Genomic DNA, 22,785 nt, shown 5'->3' on the forward strand with positions numbered 1-22,785 from the left:
CCTCAACCCTGGAATACTCAATCCAGGTCCTCAAGACATTTGAGCACTAACAATGTGCCCAGAAAGAGCACTGGAGTGGAATCAAACATTCACCCTGACTGCCACTTATCTGGTAACTTAGGGCAAGATACTTCACCTCTCCCACCCTCAGCTTCCCCTTGTGTGAACTAGGATACTAACACCTACGCACTCTACCATATAGGGCTGTTGCGAATATTAATAGAAATAGTTCACAGGACTCTGTAAATTATGCAAGTCTAAAGAATTAATAATAGTAAGGTATTGTCGGGTTCAAAATTACAGTCAGTATAGCCTGATTAATATTAAACATCTTCTCCTGTCTTCCTGTGGCCCCCTTTTCAGTTTCATTCAACTGACAGGTGAGTTTGGTCCCTGGGGAAGTGGGAAGAGGATACAGATTTGAGTTAGTCAGGAGGAACATTAGGTTAAACCGGCTCAGATAAAGTATTTGAATTAATTAGTATCACACTGTTCTGGAAAAAAAAAATGGTTCTGGTCTTTCCAACAACAAAAGTAGGTTAGAAGCTGACAGTAGCCTATATACTTTGCCCATCCTCTGGTGCCTGGCACTCAGTAGGCACTGAACGATTTCCTGAATGAAGAAATAGAAGAGGGATGGAGAGAGAAGAGCAAGACCACAAACAATGACTCATAAGAGGACAGACAAGTTGTTGCTTTATCTTTACAATTCTACATTTCCAATCTGATTAAATCAACAATTATTCACCTAATGGCTGATTTTTCCCCCATGGAATTCACCAGCTGCCTTAACACCAACTAGACACAGTTTTGGTGTCATCAGAGCATTGAAGGACTTTTCAACATGTCACACTGCGCCCTTGCCATATGTGGCCAACACAGTTAACAGGAGGGTCTGGTGATGATGAGCCAGGTGGCTGGGTGGGAACCCCAGCTCCTACGTCCCCACTGCATGGCCTTGAGTGTCTCTTAGCCACTCTGAGTCAGTTCCTTAATTGTGTGGTGGAACTAGTAAGACCGACATGATCGGTGGTGATGGAGCGAATGAATGAGATACTATTGCAAACGTACTCGGCAGAATCTGGTACATGGGAATCAGCCACATTAATAAGTGGGAAGTGGTGAATCACAACTAAAGAAAGAGAACAAAGCCTTGTTTCCTTTTCCCTGGGGCAGCATGGCATCGCGGAGGCACCAACCTGGGAATTCAGAGGGCTGAGATCCCGATCCAGCTGAGAAGGAAGGACTTTCCACCTTTAAAACAGGACTTCTATCACCCACTAGACTCACTCGCCTGCCAGCAGCTGTGCAACCCCATACATGTCTATTAATCCCCCTGGTTCTCAGGTGTCTAGCTTGCAAAATCCATCTGATACCCAGACTGAAGACAGCAAGGCTGCACCCGGAGAATTGTGAAGCTTCTCTCAGCTCTTAAGATCCAAAAGTCTATGCAGACACAGCTTTCAACTTTGGATTAGAACGAGGTGCCATCTCATGGGCAGAAACTGGGTATAAAGGGATAATGGGCAATCATTTCCTTTCTGTTCTTCAAAGAGAAGCAAGCTTTGAAAAGGAGCATTGTTCAGGGCTGAGAATTCAGAAATACGCAGGAAGACTCCCAGCCAGTTAACCAATGGTTAGCAACAAGCTCTGGATTTGCCTGTTAGTGAAGCTCCATTAATTCACAGTTCATTTCACAGGCTGCAAATATTTATTCAGGATGCACTATACCCTGGCACTCTTCTAGGTGTTGGGGGAATAGCAATGAATAAAACAGACAAATATCTGTGCTTGCATGAAGTTTATATTCTATGGTGTCATCTGTTCATTGAACAAGTATGTTAAAGTGCCTACTATGTGCCAGATGCTGTGCTAGAGGCACAAGATGATCTGTAAAGACTGACAGGTTAGTGGGCCATTCAGTATAATCTGATGAATGTTATAATAGAATTTTTCTATGACTGGGGAAAGACAGTCCCAACAATAACAGCCAACATGTAACAAGCACTCACTGCCACACATTAAGTGCTTATAGACATCACATCATTCTGTTTTAACCCCAAACACTCCTGTGAATTGAGCATGCTTACAAGGGAAGAAACTGAGGCTCAGAGAGAACTGGCCTGAGGTGGCCCAACTAGTAAGGGATGATGCTGCAATTTGCACCCAGACTGTCTGACTTCAGACCCTTGATGTAACTACCATATGATCCCTCCCCTTAAAATCAACCAGATTAGATGATTTAGTAAGTAACTTACACTATACAAGTCACAATATCCCAAAGTCATCATTTGCTCATGTCAGGGTTTAGGAATGCAGGACTGATCCTTTCTGTTTTCAGCCTCGGACCTTTGAGAGCCGTCAGGTGGATATGCCAACTTTGACAAATGAGAACAAGCACTCTGGCATGGAAGGTTGGGAAGTATCCGGCTGGACGGGCTATTTTTGGTTCAGAGATGGCTTTGATGAGTTCTACCTCTGCTGCTGCCAATCAGCAATGCCACCTGGGAGGTGAGGCTGCAGCAGTGAAGGAGAAACACAAAAGAGCTTTGCATGGTGGGGGGCGGGGGGAGCAGAATTGCAAATAATTGTGGGGAGCAGGAGGAGGAAGGGAGAGTCATCTTCAACTGCGAAGCATCCAGCTGTTGGACCCTGAATTCTGCCAGTTCAGTTTATTTCCCATATTGGTTCTCCTCATTCCCTTCTTCTCTCTCCCATCCCTTTTGGGTCCTGGAGCTCTGCAGTTGTTCCCAGTGCAGCACTCCCCTTTCCCTCCCCTCCTGGCCCTGTATCGCTTGCTGCTTCTCTGAGCCTCAGCAGGACACACTTTCCACGCTTGCCTCATTGACCAAAGCCAAAGCCCATATCCACTGTGGGATCCCAACTCCCTGGGTAGTCAGAGCCTCCCGAGATGCCAGAGCAGGAAGGACTTGCTCATCACCCAGGCTAATGCTCTTCAAACTCTACATCTTATGCAAAATCCCAGTATTGATAAAACAGATACAAGAGGAACAACTGTGGAAGTGTGTGTACAGGGTGGAAGTGAGAAGGCTCCCTGTCTTACTCCATGAGAACTCAGATCAAAGTCGCTGATTTAGGCTAATGCCCCTGGTTAATGGTTTACAGATGACATACTGAGGGCATTTTCCCTCTCTTTTCTTAGGAAAACTTCACAAATATCCTCTGGATCATTATGGTTAGCGTGGTTCCTAATAAGCATATCAATACAGCTTTTTTTTTTTTTTTTGAGACAAAGTCTTTCTCTGTCACCCAGACTGGAGTGTAGTGGCAAGATCATAGCTCACTGCAGCCTCAAACTCCTGCGCTTAAGTGATCCTCCCACCTCAGCCACCCGAGTAGGTGGACGACAGGTGCGTGCCACCACTCTCAGCTAACTCTTTACATTTTGTTTAGAGATAGGGTCTTGCTATGTTATCCAGGCTTATCTCGAACTCCTGGCCTCAAGCGATTCTCCCACCTTGGCCTCCCAGAGCACTGGGACGACAGGCCACTGCACTTGACCTCAACGCTGCTTCTTCATGGGACCTGAAACAGTCCCCAATGGTTGCAGGCAGAAATACTCGCAGAATTTGGGGGTGCAGTGAGAATAACTACCTTGAATACCACCTGATGCAGTGGACCACTTCCTCCTTGGGGACACACTATATTCTGTTGACTTCTAGGACGTTCCCAGTTCTCCTTCTCACTTGGCTGCTCCTTCTCAGCCTCCTCTGCTGGTTCCTCCTCTTCCATCTGGCCCAAGAAAGGGCTCTGTCTTTGGTTTCCTTGCCCCTGCCACACTCACTCCCTCAGTGACCTTGCCCACCACATGGTTTTAAAAACCATCTACATGCTTTCAACTCCCACATTTATATCTCCAAACCCTCCTCTCTCCTGAATGCTACATAACCCTGAATGAATATCCAACGCCCGGTTAACATCTCCTCCGGGACACCTAAAAGGCACCTTGAGCTTTGCATGTCCCAAGCTGGAGCCCTGATCTTCCTGCCGTCTCCAAACCTGCTCTTTCCATGGTCTTTCCCATCTCAGTTTATGGCAACTCCCTCCTCCTCGTTGTTCAAACTAAAAACCGTTGAGAGTCTTCCTTGACCCCCCTCGTTCCCTCACACCCCACACCCAATGTGTCAACACGAGCTTGTTGACTCCACCTTTTAGTTACAGCCAGAAGCCTCTTCCTAGCTCACCTCCATGGCTACCACCCTAGCTAGGCCACCATCCTCTCCTGCCTGGGCTATTGGAAGAGCCTCCACACACTCCTGCACTCTTGCTCCTCTGAAGTTCAACTAGACCTGCCAATCCTTACTCAAAACCCTGCCATGGCTTCCCAGTTCACTAGGAATAAAGCCAAAGTCTACAAGGGCCTATGGGGCCCTGCCCAACCTGGTTTGCTATGACCCTGTGTTTTCACCTCTTATGCCTCTTGGCTCACTCAAATTTCTCCACCTCAATGGGTTATTAGCTATCCCTACCTCAGGGCCCTTACACTGGCTGTTCCCTCTGCCTGAAACACTTTTCTCCCAGACAGCAACATGATCAATTCCCTCACCTCCTTCATCTTTCCACACCAATCTCATCTTTGGAGTGAGGCCACCCTGACCATGCTGTAATTGCAACCATCCCCTACCCTCCCTATTCCACTTACTCTGATTTACTTTTTCCATGGCAGGTGTCACCTTCTAACACCTTTACTTATATAGTGTGTTTATTATGTAGGGCCTCCCCCACTAGAATGTAAGTTCTATAAAGGCAATGATTTTTTTCTATGGATTAATGGATGCCAAGTATCTAGAACCATACCTAGTACATAGTAGGCTCTCGATAAATATTTTTTGAATAAATGATTGAATGAATGATTATTTTATAGTTTACAGAGCATTTTTATATCTGAGGACTCCTTTGAGCCTCAAAACAATCCTGGAAACCTGGTATATTTCTTATCTCCATTTTTCTGATGAGGAAACAAGTCCAGAGAGGTTAAGTCACTTGCCTGAGATCACACAGCTTGTTCTAAAGTGGGCCTCATGTCCCCTTCTGGTACTAAACCTTCAAGCCCTGTCTCATCTGACCACACTCATGAAACCTCTCCAAAGCCCAGGTCCCACCCAGCTCTCTCCTGCCTCCCTAAACTTGCACGCCAGCTTGCTGATGACTATATTTGCAGCTGCAATGTGTGGTCTGCTTATTTGTCCCAGAGGAGCATATGAACTCTCTCTGCTTCTCTACAGACCATCTGACTCAGACATACATTTCCAGGCTACCTTCTGACCCTAAGACCCTCCTCCAGAACATAGGAGGAAGCGTGATGCACTGCCCCAACTCCTGCCTTTTCTTTATACACAAAGGACAACTGGACATTCCATAAGGAATGAGGGAGGGGGTGAAGGCAGCAGGGAGGGGTGGGAGAGACCCTTTGCAGATCAAGCAGTAGCTCTCCTTGTTCTTCCTTAACAACCACAGGCTGAAATGTGAGGTTGCTAAATGCATCTTAATAACGGCTTCTAGTCTCCTACTGAGAAATTTCTTTCTGGCCTAAGCAACAGGCACAGCTACAGCAGCCAGTTTTATGGCTGCCTCATCCACCATACAAAGAACTGTGGAATTGGCTCATGAGTGCTCCTTTTGCACAGGCTTCTGGGAAGCTCAGCAGTGGCAAATCTGCAGCCCAACCCTAGCAAGGCAAGTAGGAGAACAGCGCTTTGCCACTGGTCACAACACAGCATGGCCTGGCCTGGAAAGACTCACGCCTTTTCCCCCCCTCCCCTCACGTGTGCTCAGGCCTTGAGGCAAGATGGCCTGGGTTCAACCCCAGCCTCTGCTGCTACTATCCATGCAATCTCGGGCCAGCTGCCTCACTTCTCTGCCCACGACAGGGGTGATGTTACTCACCCCAGGTGCCTGAGTAAGTACTACTCAGTCATCTTCCGTGATTTCTGAGTCAGATCTCTCTCAGATCGCACATTTCCTCCTCAAGGCATGGTGATTAGAAACACAGGCCAAGAACCAGGGGCAGAGTCCCCGCTCTGCATCTTACTAACTGTAGGACTTTAAGCAAGTCTCCCCACCTCTCCCAAGTGTCCTCATCTGTAAAACAGAGATGATAACCATACCTGTCTCATAGTAAATGCTCTCCATTAATAAACTGGTGGGGGCAGTGTGGCACATGCTCAGAAACAACAGCTTTTACCATGACTATGTGCTGGGTGGGCTTCCTGGTTTTCCAAAGCATGGCCTCATTAGACACTTGCAACTCTACCAACACCAGAACCAGGTGTGATCATTATTTCCAACTCCCATGTGAGGGCAATGAGGTTCAGAGAGGTCAGGAGCGTGAGGTCACACAGCACGGGCCCATCCTCCTGGGCCTGAGCCAAGCCAGGCCTTCCCATGCATTATGGGGCTCAGGCAACTTCCTGCCCCAGCACAGGCTCCCAGCTGCCCCTCGAGACTCCACATCATGGGGCCATCAGAGGCCGTGAAGGTGCCAGCTCACTCCTGGTCTGTTTCCTTGATGCATAGCTCTCATGCTGGGAGACAGAAAACTTAGAGCAGCAGCTGAATCAGCAAGAGCAGCCAGCCGACCCAGGTGGGGAGAGGTGGGGGTGGGGAGGGGGAGAGAGGCCTCCCGCTGGCCCCCCACACTGGCCCCTGCCCTCCATCCACCATGGCTGCCGCAGCAAGCTGAACAAGAGGCCTATCGTCTGTCCCAACAATGGCAGCTGTAGAATGGCAGGAGCAGGCAGAGGGTGGGGAGGGCTTCCAAAGTGAAGGAGATTGAATCAGAGGCGGTAACATGGGGATGAGATTCCCTGCTCTCTGCCCTCTGCCTGCCCTGGTGGTGCAGACTTCCAGGTGGGAAGGAGGAGCTCCAATCACCCGTGCACAGATCAAACCCTTACCACCCCATCCCTGCAGGCTTCCCCACTGCCTGCGACACCACCAGCACCAGGTGGAGGAGGCTGACAAGGAGCCTTCCACCTCTGAATGTCTGGTGTCCCAATCCCTACTGTAAGCACAAGGGAGGGGCAGCTCCCCTCCTCACAGGTACCGTCCTGGACCCACCCCACAGTCTAAGGAGGCTTCGTCTCCATCAAATGCTCCTGGCCCCGGGAACCTCTCCGGAGGAGCAACTGTCACAGGTACAGTTTGATATCTGTGTGACTATCTACGAATAAACTAAACCCACCTCAAGCCCACAAGCTCCATGAGGCCAGGAAGCACCTGTGGCTCTGCTCACGCGGGTGAGCCCAGCCCCCAAACCTCAAAGTCAGCATAGAGAAAGCTGAAAGGGGCTGAGGGAGGAGGCGGAGAGAGAAAAAGGCTGTGCCACCTCCCCAGTACTTAGGGGGTGGCAGAAGCATCCAGAGAAAGAAAAGAGGTTAATTTAGGTCCGGTGTGCTTTTTGGGCACATCATGACTGCCTGGGTGGTACCCGGAGCTGGGATTAGGAAGGAACAATGACACATGCCACACAAAGAAAATCAGTTAATCCATGCAACCTCAACCTCGGAGGCAGGCACCCTACTTGAAGATTTCACTTACCCCTCCTCAAAGCTGCCTCTCTGATTTGCTTTCAGATATGAATGCACAGGGGAACTGTTAATTTGATTCTGCATTTAGCACACCTGATCTTCACAGTAATTGCTTTCATTGGTTCAGCCACGATCTAATGGGGACCTCCACATGCTTCCAGACTAGCATTTATTTTACTGTGAGATGTATAGTAAAACCGGAGATATTACAGCCAGATCGTAAATTAATCTCCAAACTGCTGTAGACAATGCAGGCTCTCATCCCACTATGCTTTCCACGAGTGATCTGGTTTAGAGGAAACAATACATCACCGCGGATGAGAGTTGGGCTCTAAAAATCCAGAAACCTGGGATACTGCTTCCAACTCTGCTGTGTGGTCTTGGACAAGACAGTATCCTACTCTGGGCCTCAGTTTCCATATCTGTAATATGTGAGAGTTAAACCAGATGCTCCCTTGGAATAAGGCATGGTATGGTGAGAGGAAGGTCGAATTTGAAGTCCCTCAGACTTAAATTCTATATGTTTTTAAATTGAGTTCTCTACTTCCTGTCTTAACAACATCTGGCAGGTGACTTAATGTGTCACAGCCTCAGATTCTTCTTGAGCAAGACGGGGATGATGACAGTACCTAACCAGCCTTCCCACATTCACCCTTCCAGTCTGCTCTCTGAACTACTGGCAATATGATCATTATAGAACACAAATCTGATCATTGCATCTCCCTCCTTAAAAGCTTTCAAGGGCTCTCCAGTGCCCTCCGTGAAAGCCTGCTTAATCTGGCAGATGCTTAGACTAATCTCTACCAGGCTCCCCTCCCTACCCTCTCCCATTCCAGTTGCACTGGCCATTCTACCTTCCCCACATGCTCGCCTCTGCCACAGGCCCTTTGCACATGCAGTTTGCATTCACCAAGTGTTCTTCCTACCTTTTCCACCAACTTGGCCATTCTTCAGCCTCATTCAAGCCTCACTCAAGCCTTACTAAAGCCTCACTTCCTCATTTCCTTAGTGAAGCCTTACTCCCAACCACATCAAGACCCTGGCAAAGACTCTTAACAGCCTATATGTCTCTCCTTCGTAGCACATGTCACCAGTTGTAAATTTACAACTGCATAATTCTTTGATGAATAAATTAAACCCAGCACAGGCCTGCGAGCTCCATGAGCGCAAGGACTGTGTTGCTTAACATTTAACACAATTGCCTATAGAAACAGTCATAATGAATATAATAAAACCCACCAACGGCCAACATATATGAAGCAATTTCTACATGTCAGGCACTTCCCAACAGCTTTAAGAATAGGGTTTCATAGGCCAGGCGTGATGGCTCACGCCTGTAATCCCAGCACTTTGGGAGGCCAAAGCAGGCATATCACAAGGTCAGGAGTTCAACATCAGCCTGATCAACATGGTGAAACTCCATCTCTATTAAAAATACAAAAAAAATTAGCCAGGCATTGTGGCACATGCCTGTAATCCCAGCTACTTGGGAGGCTGAGACAGGAGAATTGCTTGAACCCAGGAGGCGGAGGTTGCAGTGAGCTGAGATCATGTCACTGCACTCCAGCCAGGGCAACAGAGTGAGACTCTGTCTCAAAAAACAAGAAAACAGAAAGAATTAGGTTATTCACTTATTACTCTCACATAACAAAGGGGAAGACTGAGTCACAGAGAGGTTAGGTAACTTGCCTGACATCACACAGCTAATAGGTGGTCAAAGTCCAGAAGTCTGGTTACTGACAAACTACAGAAACCTTTTCAGTCACTCAGTAAATAAGCCAGCATCCAAGGAGCAGTTCTTTAGGCAAAAAGGCTGGCACAGCATAAGCACTTATTAATAATAATGATGATTGTTAACAGACATTGAGTATTTATGACATGTCCAATATTTTTCTAGATGAATTAACTCATTTTATTCTCTCGACAACATTTTCTTTATGAGGGAGTGCTACTATTCTCCTTATTAAGCAGATGAGAAAACTGAGTCTCGGAAAGATGAACTGACTTGCCTAAGGTCACCTGGCTTGTAGGCAATAGAGCCAGAATTTGAACCCTGGTCCACCTAACTCCAGAGTCTGGGAAAAATCCAGCTCTGTGATTCTCAAGGAGGACCAGACTCAGTCTCCTCTGCAGCAGAAATGGAATCAATTCTCCACTATGCCACAGTTTTCTGAATTCAGTTCTACTTGTGAGAGGGCCTGTGCTTCTTAACGGCACTGAGCCCACCCAGCTAGGCAGGGTATGGAGGGAGCTGTCGCCTGGAGATGATAATGCCAGCTATTTCCCCAGGGCCCCAGCTGAGGAGGCTATGCTGTGATCTGATGGATAGCTGGGAAGTGACTCATGGGGCAGCCAGGGAGAGGGGAAGCCGGCGGGGACTAAAAAAAGACCTGCGACCAAATATTATGCACAAGGACAATCATCAACCATAACCACCACCACAAAGGCAAGCCCCGCCCTCCACCCCACACACCCCTTGGGCTGCACTGGATTCCTGGGATCCTCCTGGAGGCCCCTATGATCCAGATTTCACCACTTGGCTGTGGCAGTTCAGAGCACAGGCTCTTGAGCCCAAATCCTAACTCTACCACTTTGTACCTGTGGCATCTTGAACTAGTTGCTAAACTTTTCTGAGCCTCAGTTTCCTCCTCAGCAAAATAGGGATAAGAAACAGTCATTTCACAAGAAGAGTGTGGAGATTCAATGAAGTCATGTGTGTGGAAATCCTGGAAAAGTCCCTGGTTCAGCAACTGGTAGTTCCCCCTGTGGATAAAACGTGGGAGACGGCAAAGGGGAAAAGACATGTAATACAATTTCCCTGGAGCACCCACTAGGCGGAGAGCTTCATACCTATTCACTGTTAGTCCACTTTCAGCATAGAATGATGCTATCAATAACAATAAAGATAACAGTTATTAAGTGCATACCATGAATGAGATGCTAGAATAAACATTTCACATCGATTATGTCATTTTAATCCTTACAAGCATTCTATGAGGCAGACTGCCAACTGCCTAATTCAAATCTGGCTGGCCACTTGCAAGCCATGTCACCTTAAGCAAATTCATTGAACCTTCCGTTCCTCAACTTCTTAATCTGAAAAATAAGGATAATAATAGCATACCTGCTTCATAAGGTTGTTGAGATGGCTAGCTCTCTATCAAATACTTATGCCCCTCCGATAGTACAGAATTGTGGCTGTAGATTGCTGCCCTGCCAGAGACCATCATTTCCAGCCCCCTTACATCTAGTGGAGACCATGTGACTGAGTTCTGGTCATTGGAAGGAATTGACACCCATACCCAGGACGGTATCATAAAAACCTCCCACACAATCCTCCACATTCTCTATCACCCTAAATGAGAGAAGTCTCCGGGAGTTATGTGTCGAAGAGCTTCCATCAACTTCCAGAGATAGAGCACCTCTCTCCCCTGCCATCAGTTGGACTCTACCTGAATGAGAAAGCAGATTTCATTGTGTTTAGCCACTAAGATGTTAGGATGAACTGACCCATCAGCCAGCATCACCCTAACTAATATAGAACTTAGTTCCAGAACTGGGGTGCTTAAGACATGGGACATTGGCTTAGAAGTCAGGTGGCAGGTTACATTAGAGCCTGAAAAACTGGAGATATATGTGATACAGAAGTAAAATGTCTCATTAAACTGTCATCTATGATAACTTAGTAGTCAGAGCTCATGCCTACTAAGCCTGTAAGCTCTATAGAAAGAGACTGGAAAAAATAATGGTAGTAGAGTTTGCTAACTGTTCCTGGCTGAGTTAAGCAAGGTACTAGGGAAAGAAGAACTCAGGCATAAATTAACCTGTTAGAAAGTAATAATGTAGATCCTCTACAGGGGATCGCAATTCCTCATCAGCAACGGAACAAGGCTTAATGGAGAACGAGTGTGTTCCATTATCAGAAGCAGGTTTCAAAAGGTGGATGATAAGAAACTTCTGTGAATTAAAAGAACTTGTTATAACCCAATGCAAAGAAACTAAGAACCTTGAAAAAAGGTTTGATGAAATGCTAACGAGAATGGACAATTTAGAGAGGAATATAAGTGAATTGATGGAGCTGAAAAACACAACACAAGAACTTTGCGAAGTATGCACAAGTTTAAACAGTCGAATTGATCAAGCAGAAGAAAGGATATCAGATGTTGAGGACCAGCTTAGTGAAATGAAATGAGAAGATTGGAGAAAAAAGGATAAAAAGGAATGAGCAAAGTCTCCAGGAAATATGGGACTATGTGAAAAGACCTAATTTACGTTTGATAGGTGTACCTGAATGTGACGAAGAGAATGAATCCAAGTTGGAAAATACTCTTCAGGATATCATTCAGGAAAACTTTCCCAACCTGGCAAGGCAGGGTAACATTCAACTCCAGGTAATACAGAGAACACCACAAAGATATTCTTCAAGAAGACCAACCCCAAGGCACATAATCACCAGATTTATTAGGGTTGAAATGAAGGAGAAAATACTAAGGACAGCCAGAGAGAAAGGTCAGGTTACCCATAAAGGGAAACCTATCAGACTTACAGCAGATCTCTCAGCAGAAACCCTACAAGCCAGAAAAGAGCGGGGACCAATATTTAACATCCTTAAAGAAAAGAACTTTCAACCCAGAATTTCATATCCAGCCAAACTAAGCTTTACAAGCGACGGAAAAATTAAATCTTTTGCGAACAAGCAAGTACTTAGAGACTTCACCACCACCAGGCCTGCTTTACAAGAGCTTCTGGAAGAAGCACTAAACATATAAAGGAACAACCAATATCAGCCTTTCCAAAAATATATCAAAAAGCAAAGAGCATCAACACAATGAAAAATTTACACCAACTAATGGGCAAAACAGCCAGCTAGCATCAAATGGCAGTATTAAAATCATATATATTCAAATTGGATAAAAAGCCAAAACCCATCAGTATGCTGCATCCAGACCCATCTCACATGCAATGATACACAAAGACTCAAAACAAAGAGAAGGAGGAAGATTTACCAACCAAACAGAGAGTAAAAATAAACAAATAAACAAAAAGCAGGAGATGCAATTCTCGCCTCTGATAAAGTAGACTTTAAAGCAACAAAGAGCAAAAGAGGCAAAGAAGGACGTTACATAATGGCAAAAGGATCAATGTAACAAGAAGAGCTAACGATTTTATAGATCAACGAGACAGAAAATTAACAAGGACATCCAGGACTTGAACTCAGACCCGGAACAAGTAAACTTAATAAACATTTATAGAACTCTCCACTTCAAATACACAAAACATACATTACCACCTCACACCTATTCCAAAAGTGATTACATAATTGGAAGTAAATCACTCCTCAGTAATCGCATAGCATTTCATAGGTTTAAATGAAATATTGGTTGGCTGCTTGTTTGTTATTTTCTTCCCTTATTCCTTCCTGTCTACATTATTAAGTATAATTATTGGTATAAAAGAGGTTTTCAATACCCATTTCCAAACTGCATTCTAGCCTGGGCAAGAAAACAATACTCCCATTCTCTCTCTCTCTTGCTCTTCCTTTTTCTTCCTCTTCTTCATTTTTTTTTCTTTTTTTTTTAAAAAAAAAAAAAAAGAGATTGGGGGCCAGGTGTGGTGGCTCATGCCTATAATCTTAGCACTTTGGGAGGTCGGAGGCGGGCAGATCACTTGAGCCTAGTAGTTTGAGACCAGCCTGGGCAACATAGTGAGATCTCTATAAATCATAAAACAATTAGCTGGCATGATGGTGCATGCCTATGGTCCCAGCTACTTGGGAGGCTGAGCGGGGAGGATCACTTGAGCCTGGGAGGTCGAGGCTGCAGTAAGCTGTGATCACACCACTGCACTCCAGCCTGGGTGCTAGAGCAAGACCCTGTCTCAAAAAGAGAAAAAAAAACCACCCGAAAGAGTGTAATTGGATTGTTTGTAAAAAAAAAAAAAAAAGAAATATTAGAAAGGAATAGTGGAGAGGTAAAAACAGACAACTATGTCTTAACCCCAAACAATAAAAGTAAAGAGAAGACATTTAAGTGAAATAAGTATCATATTAAGAACATAAGCTTTCCACCTAAGCCTGATGGCCTCAAGGTAGCTGCCATTAAATTTAGAGAGAAAGAGAGGTATGGGGAAAAGGAAGTAATAATCTGGGCTTCAGAATTAAGTCTAGGAAATAACTTTGGGTGTGGCTACTGGCATATTAGACATCATAGATGAAAGTCCTACTAAGTTGTTGAGGGAATTGCATTGCAAAATCTACAAACCTTGATTTTAATAGTCTTTACTGTTACAGCATTAAAACAATCCTCGGGCCCCCAGAGATTCAAGGGCAAGAACTAGGTCACAAAAGATTTAGAGCCCCCAAGAAGGCCATACTCCCCATGACCAACTTCAGATGTGGCCAAGGAAAATAACAAAGAAAATCCTCCTACCAGCACAGCTGAGAGTGTGCAGAACAATGAACCAGTAAATTCCCATCAGGAGAAGAATCAGGACCTAATCCAGGAACTTCACCCACTGCTAAGATACAACCACACAATGCTTACTTAGCAAGATTTCATGACTACTGAGGACCAGTGACTGCTGTGTACCTTCTATGATTATCTTTTCCAAATGGGAGTTTCAAGATGGTTATCCCACCCTGCTCAGATGTGGGATATGGAGGCAGAGTGGCAGAAAATGTGTTTGTTTTGGCTTATGGGTCCCTGGACCATGGTACGGTGCCACATTCAGCTTCATGGATAGGATTGAACAACATCCAATGACTATGAACTTGAAGTTGGAAGTAGGGATCAGATAAAATGTGGGTTCCTCCCTTAGGGAAAAGAGAATGTGTTTTGTGCATAGGAAGAAGAAGGCACACGGGTACTAGTGGTCAGAGAGCCAGTGATACATCTGGTCAATGATATGTGGACACAAGCAATATAAGTCCCTCTAGGCTTAACCTATACCACCTTTCTTAAGTTCCTCCACACTCACTGTTAATCTCTACCTATTGGCTGGAAGAATGTCCAAGGAAGGCACTGAAGGCCACATGTAATAGATGAAAAAGGCAAATTCTACCTAAATGACCCTCCTGTCTCCTGCAACACCCCTCCTCTCCCAATCAGAGTTTAAGTGTATAAGAAATTAATTTCTATTGTGTCAAGCTACTGAGATTTTGGAACTGTCTTTAATAGTAGCTGATGAGGCCAGGTGCCGTGGCTCACGCCTGTAATGCCAGCAGTTTGGGAGGCCGAGACAGGTGGATCACCTGAGGTCAGGAGTTCGAAACCAGCCTGGCCAGCATGGTGAAATCTTGTCTCTACTAAAAATACAAAATTAGCCAGGCATGGTGGTGCATGCCTGTAATCCCAGCTACTCAGGAGGCTGAGGCAGGAGAATCACTTGAACTTGGAAGGCAGAGGCTGCAGTCAGCAGAGATTGCGCCATTGCACTGCAGCCTGGGCAACAAGAGCGAAACTTTGTGTCAATAATAATAATAGCTAATGTAACTATAATGATTATAACACATAAAGCTCTTAAAACAATGCCTGGCATGTAATAAGCTATACAAGTATAGCTGTTATTACAACACCCATTTTACAGATAGAGAAACTGCAGCTTACAAGTGTGTCTGACTCTAGAATCAATTACTATTTTACATTTACCTCTCAGTAGATAATAATCAGACCAGTTTCATAGGTTAGTTTGGTCCCTGGCTGAAGGTCACAAATACGAACAGACTCAAAATTAGAGGGCTTCTATTAAAGTTCATCAGCACCCTGCCCTTGACCCCAGGTCTTCAGGTTAGCCCCTCATTGTTTGATTTTGTTATTTATATTTTATGTTTCAGGAAACACCCAACTTCAAATGTCCCAGCACTGAACTAGCAGGTCTGCACAGAAAACCAAATAACCCTCTACTGACCCAAATTCCAGGTTTTAATTTACATCAAGTCAGTTAATTAAAACCGTGCTCTGTGAGCACAGACACTGCGATGGCTGGCTCTTGAGATAGCGTTTGCTGTGCCTCTTAAGAAGTTGGGTTTCTTCCGTGGCATTTTTGATCCAACACAGCAACACTGCACCACAGAACAGCATGACCAGTTTAGGGACAGGAAAACAGCTGAGCAAGCATTTTGTGCAGAGGCAACAGAAAAGCAAAAGACCTAAAAACCAACCTACCCACCGCGCCCGTGCTGGCAGGTGAGGGCTCGTGTTAATTAATGTTTATAAAGTGACTGGGGATCCCTGAAATGAAAGAAACTATTCAAAATCCCCAAAGTATTATTGTTATTATTATTATCATCACCAGCCAGAATAATCTGTTTTTTAAGGAAGCCATTATTATCGAGTGCCTACTATGTGGCAGGTGCTTTTATAAACTGTATCTGATTTAATCCTTGTAATTGCCCTTTGTGTTCAGTTTGGGTTTTCTTCCTTTTTAAGATACATCCTCTTTTGTTTTGTAATCCTAACTGTACAGATGAGAAAACTATGTTCAGCAAAATTAAGTCACTTGCTAGAGAATGGTAGAGTGAAACTTTGGAGTTGGATCTAAGTCTAAGGTCTTTCTTCCTTTCTCTTTCTCTTTCATCATTCCACACCATGTCTTCCAGTCTGCCCTTCAAATTGCACATTTAAAACAAAATTTAATTCAAGAATTCTTATGGCTTTTTTTTGGTGTGTCTTTTTTTACTGAAGTATATTTCACAGTACAGTAAAATGCACAAATACTAGGTTTATCTTTGGATGAGTTTTGACAAACGCATACACCTCTGAACCTACTTCCCAGTCAACATAAGGGACCACTTCCAGAAAGTGTCCTGGTGCCCCTTCACTAAAGATAGATACCATTTGAAAATACAGCTAATAAAATAAGCTACCTTAAATTTTTTTTTTTTTTTTTTTTTTGGTAGAGATGGGATCTCACTCTGTTGCTTCAGCTGGTCTCAAATTCCTGGCCTCAAGCAATCTTCCTGCCTCAGCCTCTCAAAAAGAAGCTACTTTCCTTTGACCAAAACAATCTTTTTGTGTCCCTGGCTACAGGGCTATGCCCGTGGCATCTATCCTTGAGGTGGGCATACAAGTTATTTGGTGTTATATTAAAAAGAGGATCCAGTTAAAATTCTGGGCCTTGTTGGCTCCATCCACCCTGAGCACATGGGAATGAATTAATCTAGATGTGATAGAGATGAGAGATACCATCGTGCCTGGATTATCACAACTGTTATCATCATTTTAGCATGGACCATGTGTAAGCACGATTATAATAGACTTAGACACATAATCTCATTTAATTCTTGTAATTATTACCTTGATTTTACAGCTGAGGAAACTGGAGCACAGAGAGGTTGGGTCACATACCTAAGAACATACAGCTAGAAAATGGCAGCCTTGAAATTCAAATCCAAGAGGTCTAACACCAGAGGCCATTCTCTTAACAACTGACTTTATGGCTGATAGGCAAATTTTAAATGCCTAAAATTGAATGAGCTGGTTACATTCATTTAACAAGCAGTAGAGAGCATCTGTTATACAAAGTGCCAGGCACTGTGCTGAGTGATATGGAAGGAGACACAAAGATGAATAAGAAGGGAGAAGGGGTTGCATCAGGGAAGCCCTCACAAGGAAGCCAGGAAGACCAACTCATTCTTGAAGCCAGGTCTTCAAGGATGAGTAGGAACTGGCAAGCTCTACAGGAGTTTAAGGTACAATGATTAGCACATACAAAGGCGTGGTGAAGTACTTCTGCCCACTCCTTACTCAGCTCAATCAAGTCAAATTTTTAAAACACCACAGAAACATCAATAGGGTCCCTTAGATGATGCCCCAGCCCTTCAAGACAGCTGAAAATGAGCACAAAACTCCAGTTCTGAAGAGCTTTTACAGAACCACAAAGTTCATGCCCATAGCAGGCCCATGGATGTGATTTTTGAGAGCCCCTAAGCCTTCTTTCACTTTCGAGCCAATTATCTTTTGTTTTCTAAGTCCAGTCCCATGCGACTAGCTTCACAATTCCTTAGCCTGGGCAGTTTCGTAGCAGCAAGTTAGAAAGGTGGACAGGTATAGAAAGGGCAGTAAGAAGGGGCAACCAAGGAAGCAGAACTTGGAGCCAGTGCCTGCCTGTCGTCCCGGCTACTCTGCTGAGGTGAGAGGATTGCTTGAGCTCAGGGTTCAAGGACAGCCTGGGCAACATAGCAAGACCCCTTCTTTAGAACAACAATAACAACAAAGTAGAAAAACCTGCAAAGATGATTCAAGAAACTCAAAAAGCAATCGCTTCTTTCAGGACATCATTGTGCAATACAGTACGATAGCTTGCTCAACTCAAACAGGCATCTAATAAGCTCCAACTGTGTACTAGGGCCTCTCTTAGGCTTAGCAGGGGATAGAAAAACATGTAAAATCCAGTTCTGCCCAGTTCCATTTGAGAGGAACAAAAGGTATATAAATTGGGACAGGAAGAATGTCAGGCTGTGAAAGGTCTCTGCTCACCTGTGTAGGTAATAAAGGGAAGGTGGGATGCCTGAAGGCAGGTAACTCATCTGTCACTAAATAGTCATATACACAGGGGTTAAGAGTATGGACTCTGGAACCAGGCTGTCTGCATTCAAATAAGCAAGATACTTACTTAAGTTCCCTGTGCCTCAGTTTCTTCTTCTATATAATAAGGATAATAGTAGTACCTTTTCAAGAGGTACTGAGGATAAAATGCGTCAATATACAGAATCCTGGTGGATACATGTCAGCCATTACTACCTCTTACCAGCGCTTGCTCAGACCCTTGCATTTAGCAACTGCAATAAGTACCAATGAACAAATGAATTCACAAATGAATAAATAAGTGCTGCTACCAAGTTAAAGGAGGGGAAATCTAGTAAGTAAGGTATTTTGTTCTTAATGAGGCTTGCAGATCAGAAAGACTGCGTACAAAATAGTTTAAGAAATAGGTTTGATGTTTAATGTATGATTCAGATACCTAAGGAATTAATCACTCTTTCCTTAACTCTTCTGCATAGATGACCTGACGTTTTAAACAAGCCCAAAGAAAAGAGATGAAGAGATCACAATGAAATTATAGTATATCTTATACCCAGAGGAGGCTGAAGGGGCCCCGAAACCCAGGAGTTAAGCGCTCTAGTGTGGGAAAAGCTGTGATGGCAGCAAACCCCAACCGTCACACACTCACCCTGCCCACAACCAACTCTGTGGTCTTCTCCTTCCTTAAATTATACTTCCTCCAAAAAGGATAAACACAAAAACTGTTTTTAAAAGATGTTAAGGTTCATAAAAGTAAAACCGATTTGAAAAAAATATAGAAGCTACTAACACAGAGCTACAAGAGGTGTATTACATATCTAGCCCCCTATTTTACAGATGAGGCAACTGAGACCCAGAGATGTAAAGTGACCTGCCCAAACTCACAACTTCAGGAGAATGGCAAAGACAGAAGTGGAGCAGGGTGCCCAGATTTCCACACTAGAGCCTCCCAAAAGAAATATTGAGGGAGAAAAAAGAGGAGGTTCCAGTCTCCGAAGGTAAGTAAGGAGTTGGGAGTCAGGGGCATGATTGTCAGGAGAGCCACCAGGAAGGAGGTTAAGGCCCTCTGTGCTTTTTGGTGGGGGTAGGGTTTCAAGCAAAGAGTAGTCCCGTCCAAAACTCCCAGGTTTTGCAGGTGAATCCCCGCATTCTGAAGAAGCACATACAAAGCCCAATGCCTTCTCCCCAGATGTTTCCATCTTAATCGAGATTTCAGGGTGTGTGTGTGTGTGGCCTCGAAGATATCCTCTCTTTGAGGGTTCTGCCCTCGGCTGGCAGCAGAGGGGGAACGGCTCTGGGAAAGAGACCCCGAATAGTCTCCGAGATCAGCGTGGATTCCCCTTTCCAACACACACTGCCCCCTCACCCCGCAACACACACAAACACACACCCGATTTGCGCCTTCCTTCCCCTCCCCCACTCATGATCAAATCCAGGTGAAGGGGCTGAGAACTGCAGGGTCGGTTTCCAAAGGCTTCCGCTGGAGCCCGGCGCCCCGCGCGCCCGCTGGTTCCTGCGCACACTCACAGGCACACTTACACACGTACAGACGCGCGCGCACACAGACTCTCACACACGCACATGCACACCCTTGGCACCGCCCACCGCATTGCTCCTCCAGCCCCCGGGAAACAGACAGGCAGCAACATGAATGAAATCTGCCCAGAAAGACTGCATTTCAGCTCCAACCAAGCAACCTCTGGCCAAACCGCCGAATATGTAACAAAGTTTTATTTCGTCTTTAGAGTCTCCAGTTACGCTTCTACCATTTCCTGTGGAAAATTGAAGCTTTGAAGTGTCTAGCCCCGGCTTTCGCAGACGGGCAGGACCGCCAGCGCGAGCTCTTGAAAACAAGCGCCCCGGCCCCACCCACTTCAACGGCAGAACTGTGGGTTCAAATCCACCCAGGTCAGGCCTTCAAAACAGTGGAGCGTGGAGAGAGGATGATAGAACCTGCTGGAAGCGCCGCCCTAAGCTGACAACCCCCTCCAGAACTGCCCCCTGCCAGCTCCATCCTGCCCAGATCCCCAGTGGCATTCCTTTAGCCAAGTGGTGAGAGCTGCAGCTCCCTGCCAGAGGGAATGGAGAGGCAAGAGCTGGGAGGCTGGAACTGGGGGCTTTGTCCATCCCGCAGCCCCCACCAGCTGTGTGCTCTGGCCCTCAAAAACTGCTCCGGAAAAACTTGGCACCGACAAGTCTTCCCGCACCCCAGTCTCATCACACACACCTCTCCGACTGTCTAGGCCGAGCAAGCTCTCAACTATTCAGCTTGTACGACCGCCAGGCCCCTCCTTCCCTCGTGCACTGAGTGCCCCCCCCCCCTCCGAGGGCGTGGGGGAAGTGGGAACACTGCTCTGCGGAGAGCGGAACGCGCCTCCTCCCAAGTCCTAGGGAGCCAAATTCATGCGCCTGGGGAAGTGGCATCTTCAAGGTCAAAACAAATAGTGCTGGGGTGGAGTATATGTACTAAGCGCAAATGATCTCAACCCTGCTCCAAAAAATGGTGCTGGGTTTTGCTCACTGCCTGCTGGAGGCAGTTGTCGCCCCGCCCCGCACCGGGGGCGGAACCCCGCGCTCCGGTACCTGGGACCTTATCAGCGGGGTAAAGTACGCGCACCAGAGTGCAGGAGGGAATGGGCAACTCCTGTTCTGGCTACCACCAGCCCGGCCGCCTCCTCAGCGGCTTGGGATAGCAGCGCGTGGCTGGGAAGACGCGGGAGGAGGACGCGAGGCAAACTTGCGCCAAGAGTTGGCCAGGTTGGGTGGGAGGGAGTGGCACCCGCGCGGCCACTTACCGCTGGCGTTCTTCCCGCAGATAAGGTGCTGGTAGGGCTGCAGGAGACCCCAAATCTCGGAGTCGTTGTTGACCGTGTGCTCCAGGGTCTCCACGGTGAACTTGGGTGCCTCGTGGAGCGCATGGTGGTGGTGATGGTGGTGGTTGGCGGCGGCTGCTGGCGGGATTGCGGCGGCCGCGGCGGCCGGCGGGGCGCAACAGCTGCTGCCCCCACTGGCACTGCTGGCTGCGCTGCAGGCGCCGCCGCTCGCCGCTCCTCCCCCGGGGGCCTCCCGCTCTTTATCCGCCGCGGGGGCAGCACCGGGGCCAGAGCTCGGGCCTGGGCCGGAGCCCGAGCCTGACCCAGGGCCACTGCAGCTCCGAGGCACCCCGGAGGCCACGACTCGCGAATAGATGTCCCGGAAGAGGCTCTCCATGCAGGCTGTCAGGTAGATGGCGGCGTGCTCATGGATGCGCAGCGCCACGCGGCTGTCCACCATCCAGCGATACACGCGGCCCACGGAGAAGGTGAGGCCGCAGCGTGCCGACTTGCCGCGGCCCAGGCGGTCGCCCCCGGCGCTGCTCATGTTGTAGAGGGACAGTGCGGCCAGCGCGGCCGCCGTGCAGTGCGCGGCCAGGCCCCAGGACAGCACGATCTCCATGGCGCTCTGGATCTCGTACTTGGTGCACTTGGCGAAGCGCAGGCTTAGGCGCTGCGCCTCTTTGGCGATGCGCACCAGCGCCCTGCTCACCAGCGTCGACAGCTTGGCCAGCGCGTCCTTGGGCAGGCCGCCGGGGACCGCCGGGCCTGCCCGGGGATCCCGCGAGCGCAGCAGCAGCGCCTCCAGCTCCTGGAGAGTCCAAGGGACCTCGTCGAGGTCCGGCAGCAGCCGGGAGCAGTGCTGGCCGGCGCAGTCCAGCCCCTCGGAGTCTTCCACCAGGGCAGTGTTGACGGTGTCAAAGCTGTTGTGCCGGCTGTGCATGGAGTCAGCTAGAGGCGGCCAGCAGCTCCCGCCATACGGGGACGCCGGGTGAGAGTCGGAACAGCACAAAGACAAGTTGGAGGAGCGCACCGAGTCCGCCGCGCCACCATAACCCGAGTCCAGCGTCAGATCCTCCAGCGTTCTCACCACGGGCTTCTTACCTCTCCTGGCCATCGCTGCGCCACTTCATGCTGCAGCCGCCTGGGAGCCAAGGGGAAGGAGCGGCGAGAAGCAGCGAATGCCGCGGGGCGCGGGGAGAGCCGAGTCCGCGCCGCCTCGGCTCACTTTTCCACCAGCCGCTGCTACCAACTGTTAACTACTTTCGGCTGCCTCCCCGAAACGCCGCCGCTGGAATACACAGAGCAGACCCTGGAGTCATCTTCCAGAGTCCGGGCCGGAGCTGGGCGCACTGGAGAGCGAGCCAGGCCGGGAAAGAGGCTCCCCCCGGGGCTTGCCCCTTTCTTCCAAAATAAAAAGTGTCTAGACCGCTCCTCCCTGAGCCTGGCTGGACGCAGAAGCCATCGGGCGCCGGCCACGGTGTTCGTGGGACTGAGACCACCCCAGGTGCCGCCGCCGCCGCCGAGCTCCGGGCTCCCGGCTCTTGGCTCCCAGCTCCCGGCCCCGGCTCGCTCGGCGCCAGCCTGCCCTGCACTGAAGCGCAGCAGCGGCCGCGGCAGCTGCAAACCCTGCGGAACCCCAGCAAACCCCGGGCAGCCAGTGGGACGGGCGTATGCAAAGCAGGGCCGGCGGAGAGCCAGTGGAATCGGAGAATGCTAATTACCTCTCCTTTTTCTAAAATCCCTCCTCTCCATGAGGCCCCGCCCCTCACACACGCCCCCGGCGGAGACCGAGGCTGCAGGAAGTGGGGAGCAGTGGCCAGGGAACTAGGGAACCCTTGAGAGCGTAGAGACGCGGATGCTGCCCCCTGCTGCTGTCCCTGCCCTCAGGCTCCCGGAGGG

At 47.7% G+C, this 22,785-nt stretch overlaps 1 protein-coding gene across 2 annotated transcripts in view; it reads right to left on the bottom strand.

The window, feature by feature from the left end:
- The window catches only part of ABTB3 (ankyrin repeat and BTB domain containing 3), a 350,217-nt gene extending 327,883 nt beyond the window's left edge, over window positions 1-22,334 (bottom strand). Inside the window, exon 1 of one of the 2 annotated variants that reach the window (XM_064379891.1) lies at window positions 20,866-22,334. In XM_064379891.1, the coding sequence (XP_064235961.1) occupies window positions 20,866-22,000 (1,135 nt within the window). In that variant the 5' untranslated portion in view covers window positions 22,001-22,334. The remainder of the gene's footprint in view (window positions 1-20,865) is intronic. The other variant, XM_064379892.1, reaches the window with a different exon arrangement.
- Window positions 22,335-22,785: the final 451 nt, after the last annotated feature.

The sequence above is a fragment of the Aotus nancymaae genome, unplaced genomic scaffold (genome assembly GCF_030222135.1).
Source record: "Aotus nancymaae isolate 86718 unplaced genomic scaffold, 86718_ANA_hifiasm-v0.15.2.pri h1tg000021l, whole genome shotgun sequence".
In the NCBI taxonomy this organism is placed as follows: domain Eukaryota; kingdom Metazoa; phylum Chordata; class Mammalia; order Primates; family Aotidae; genus Aotus; species Aotus nancymaae.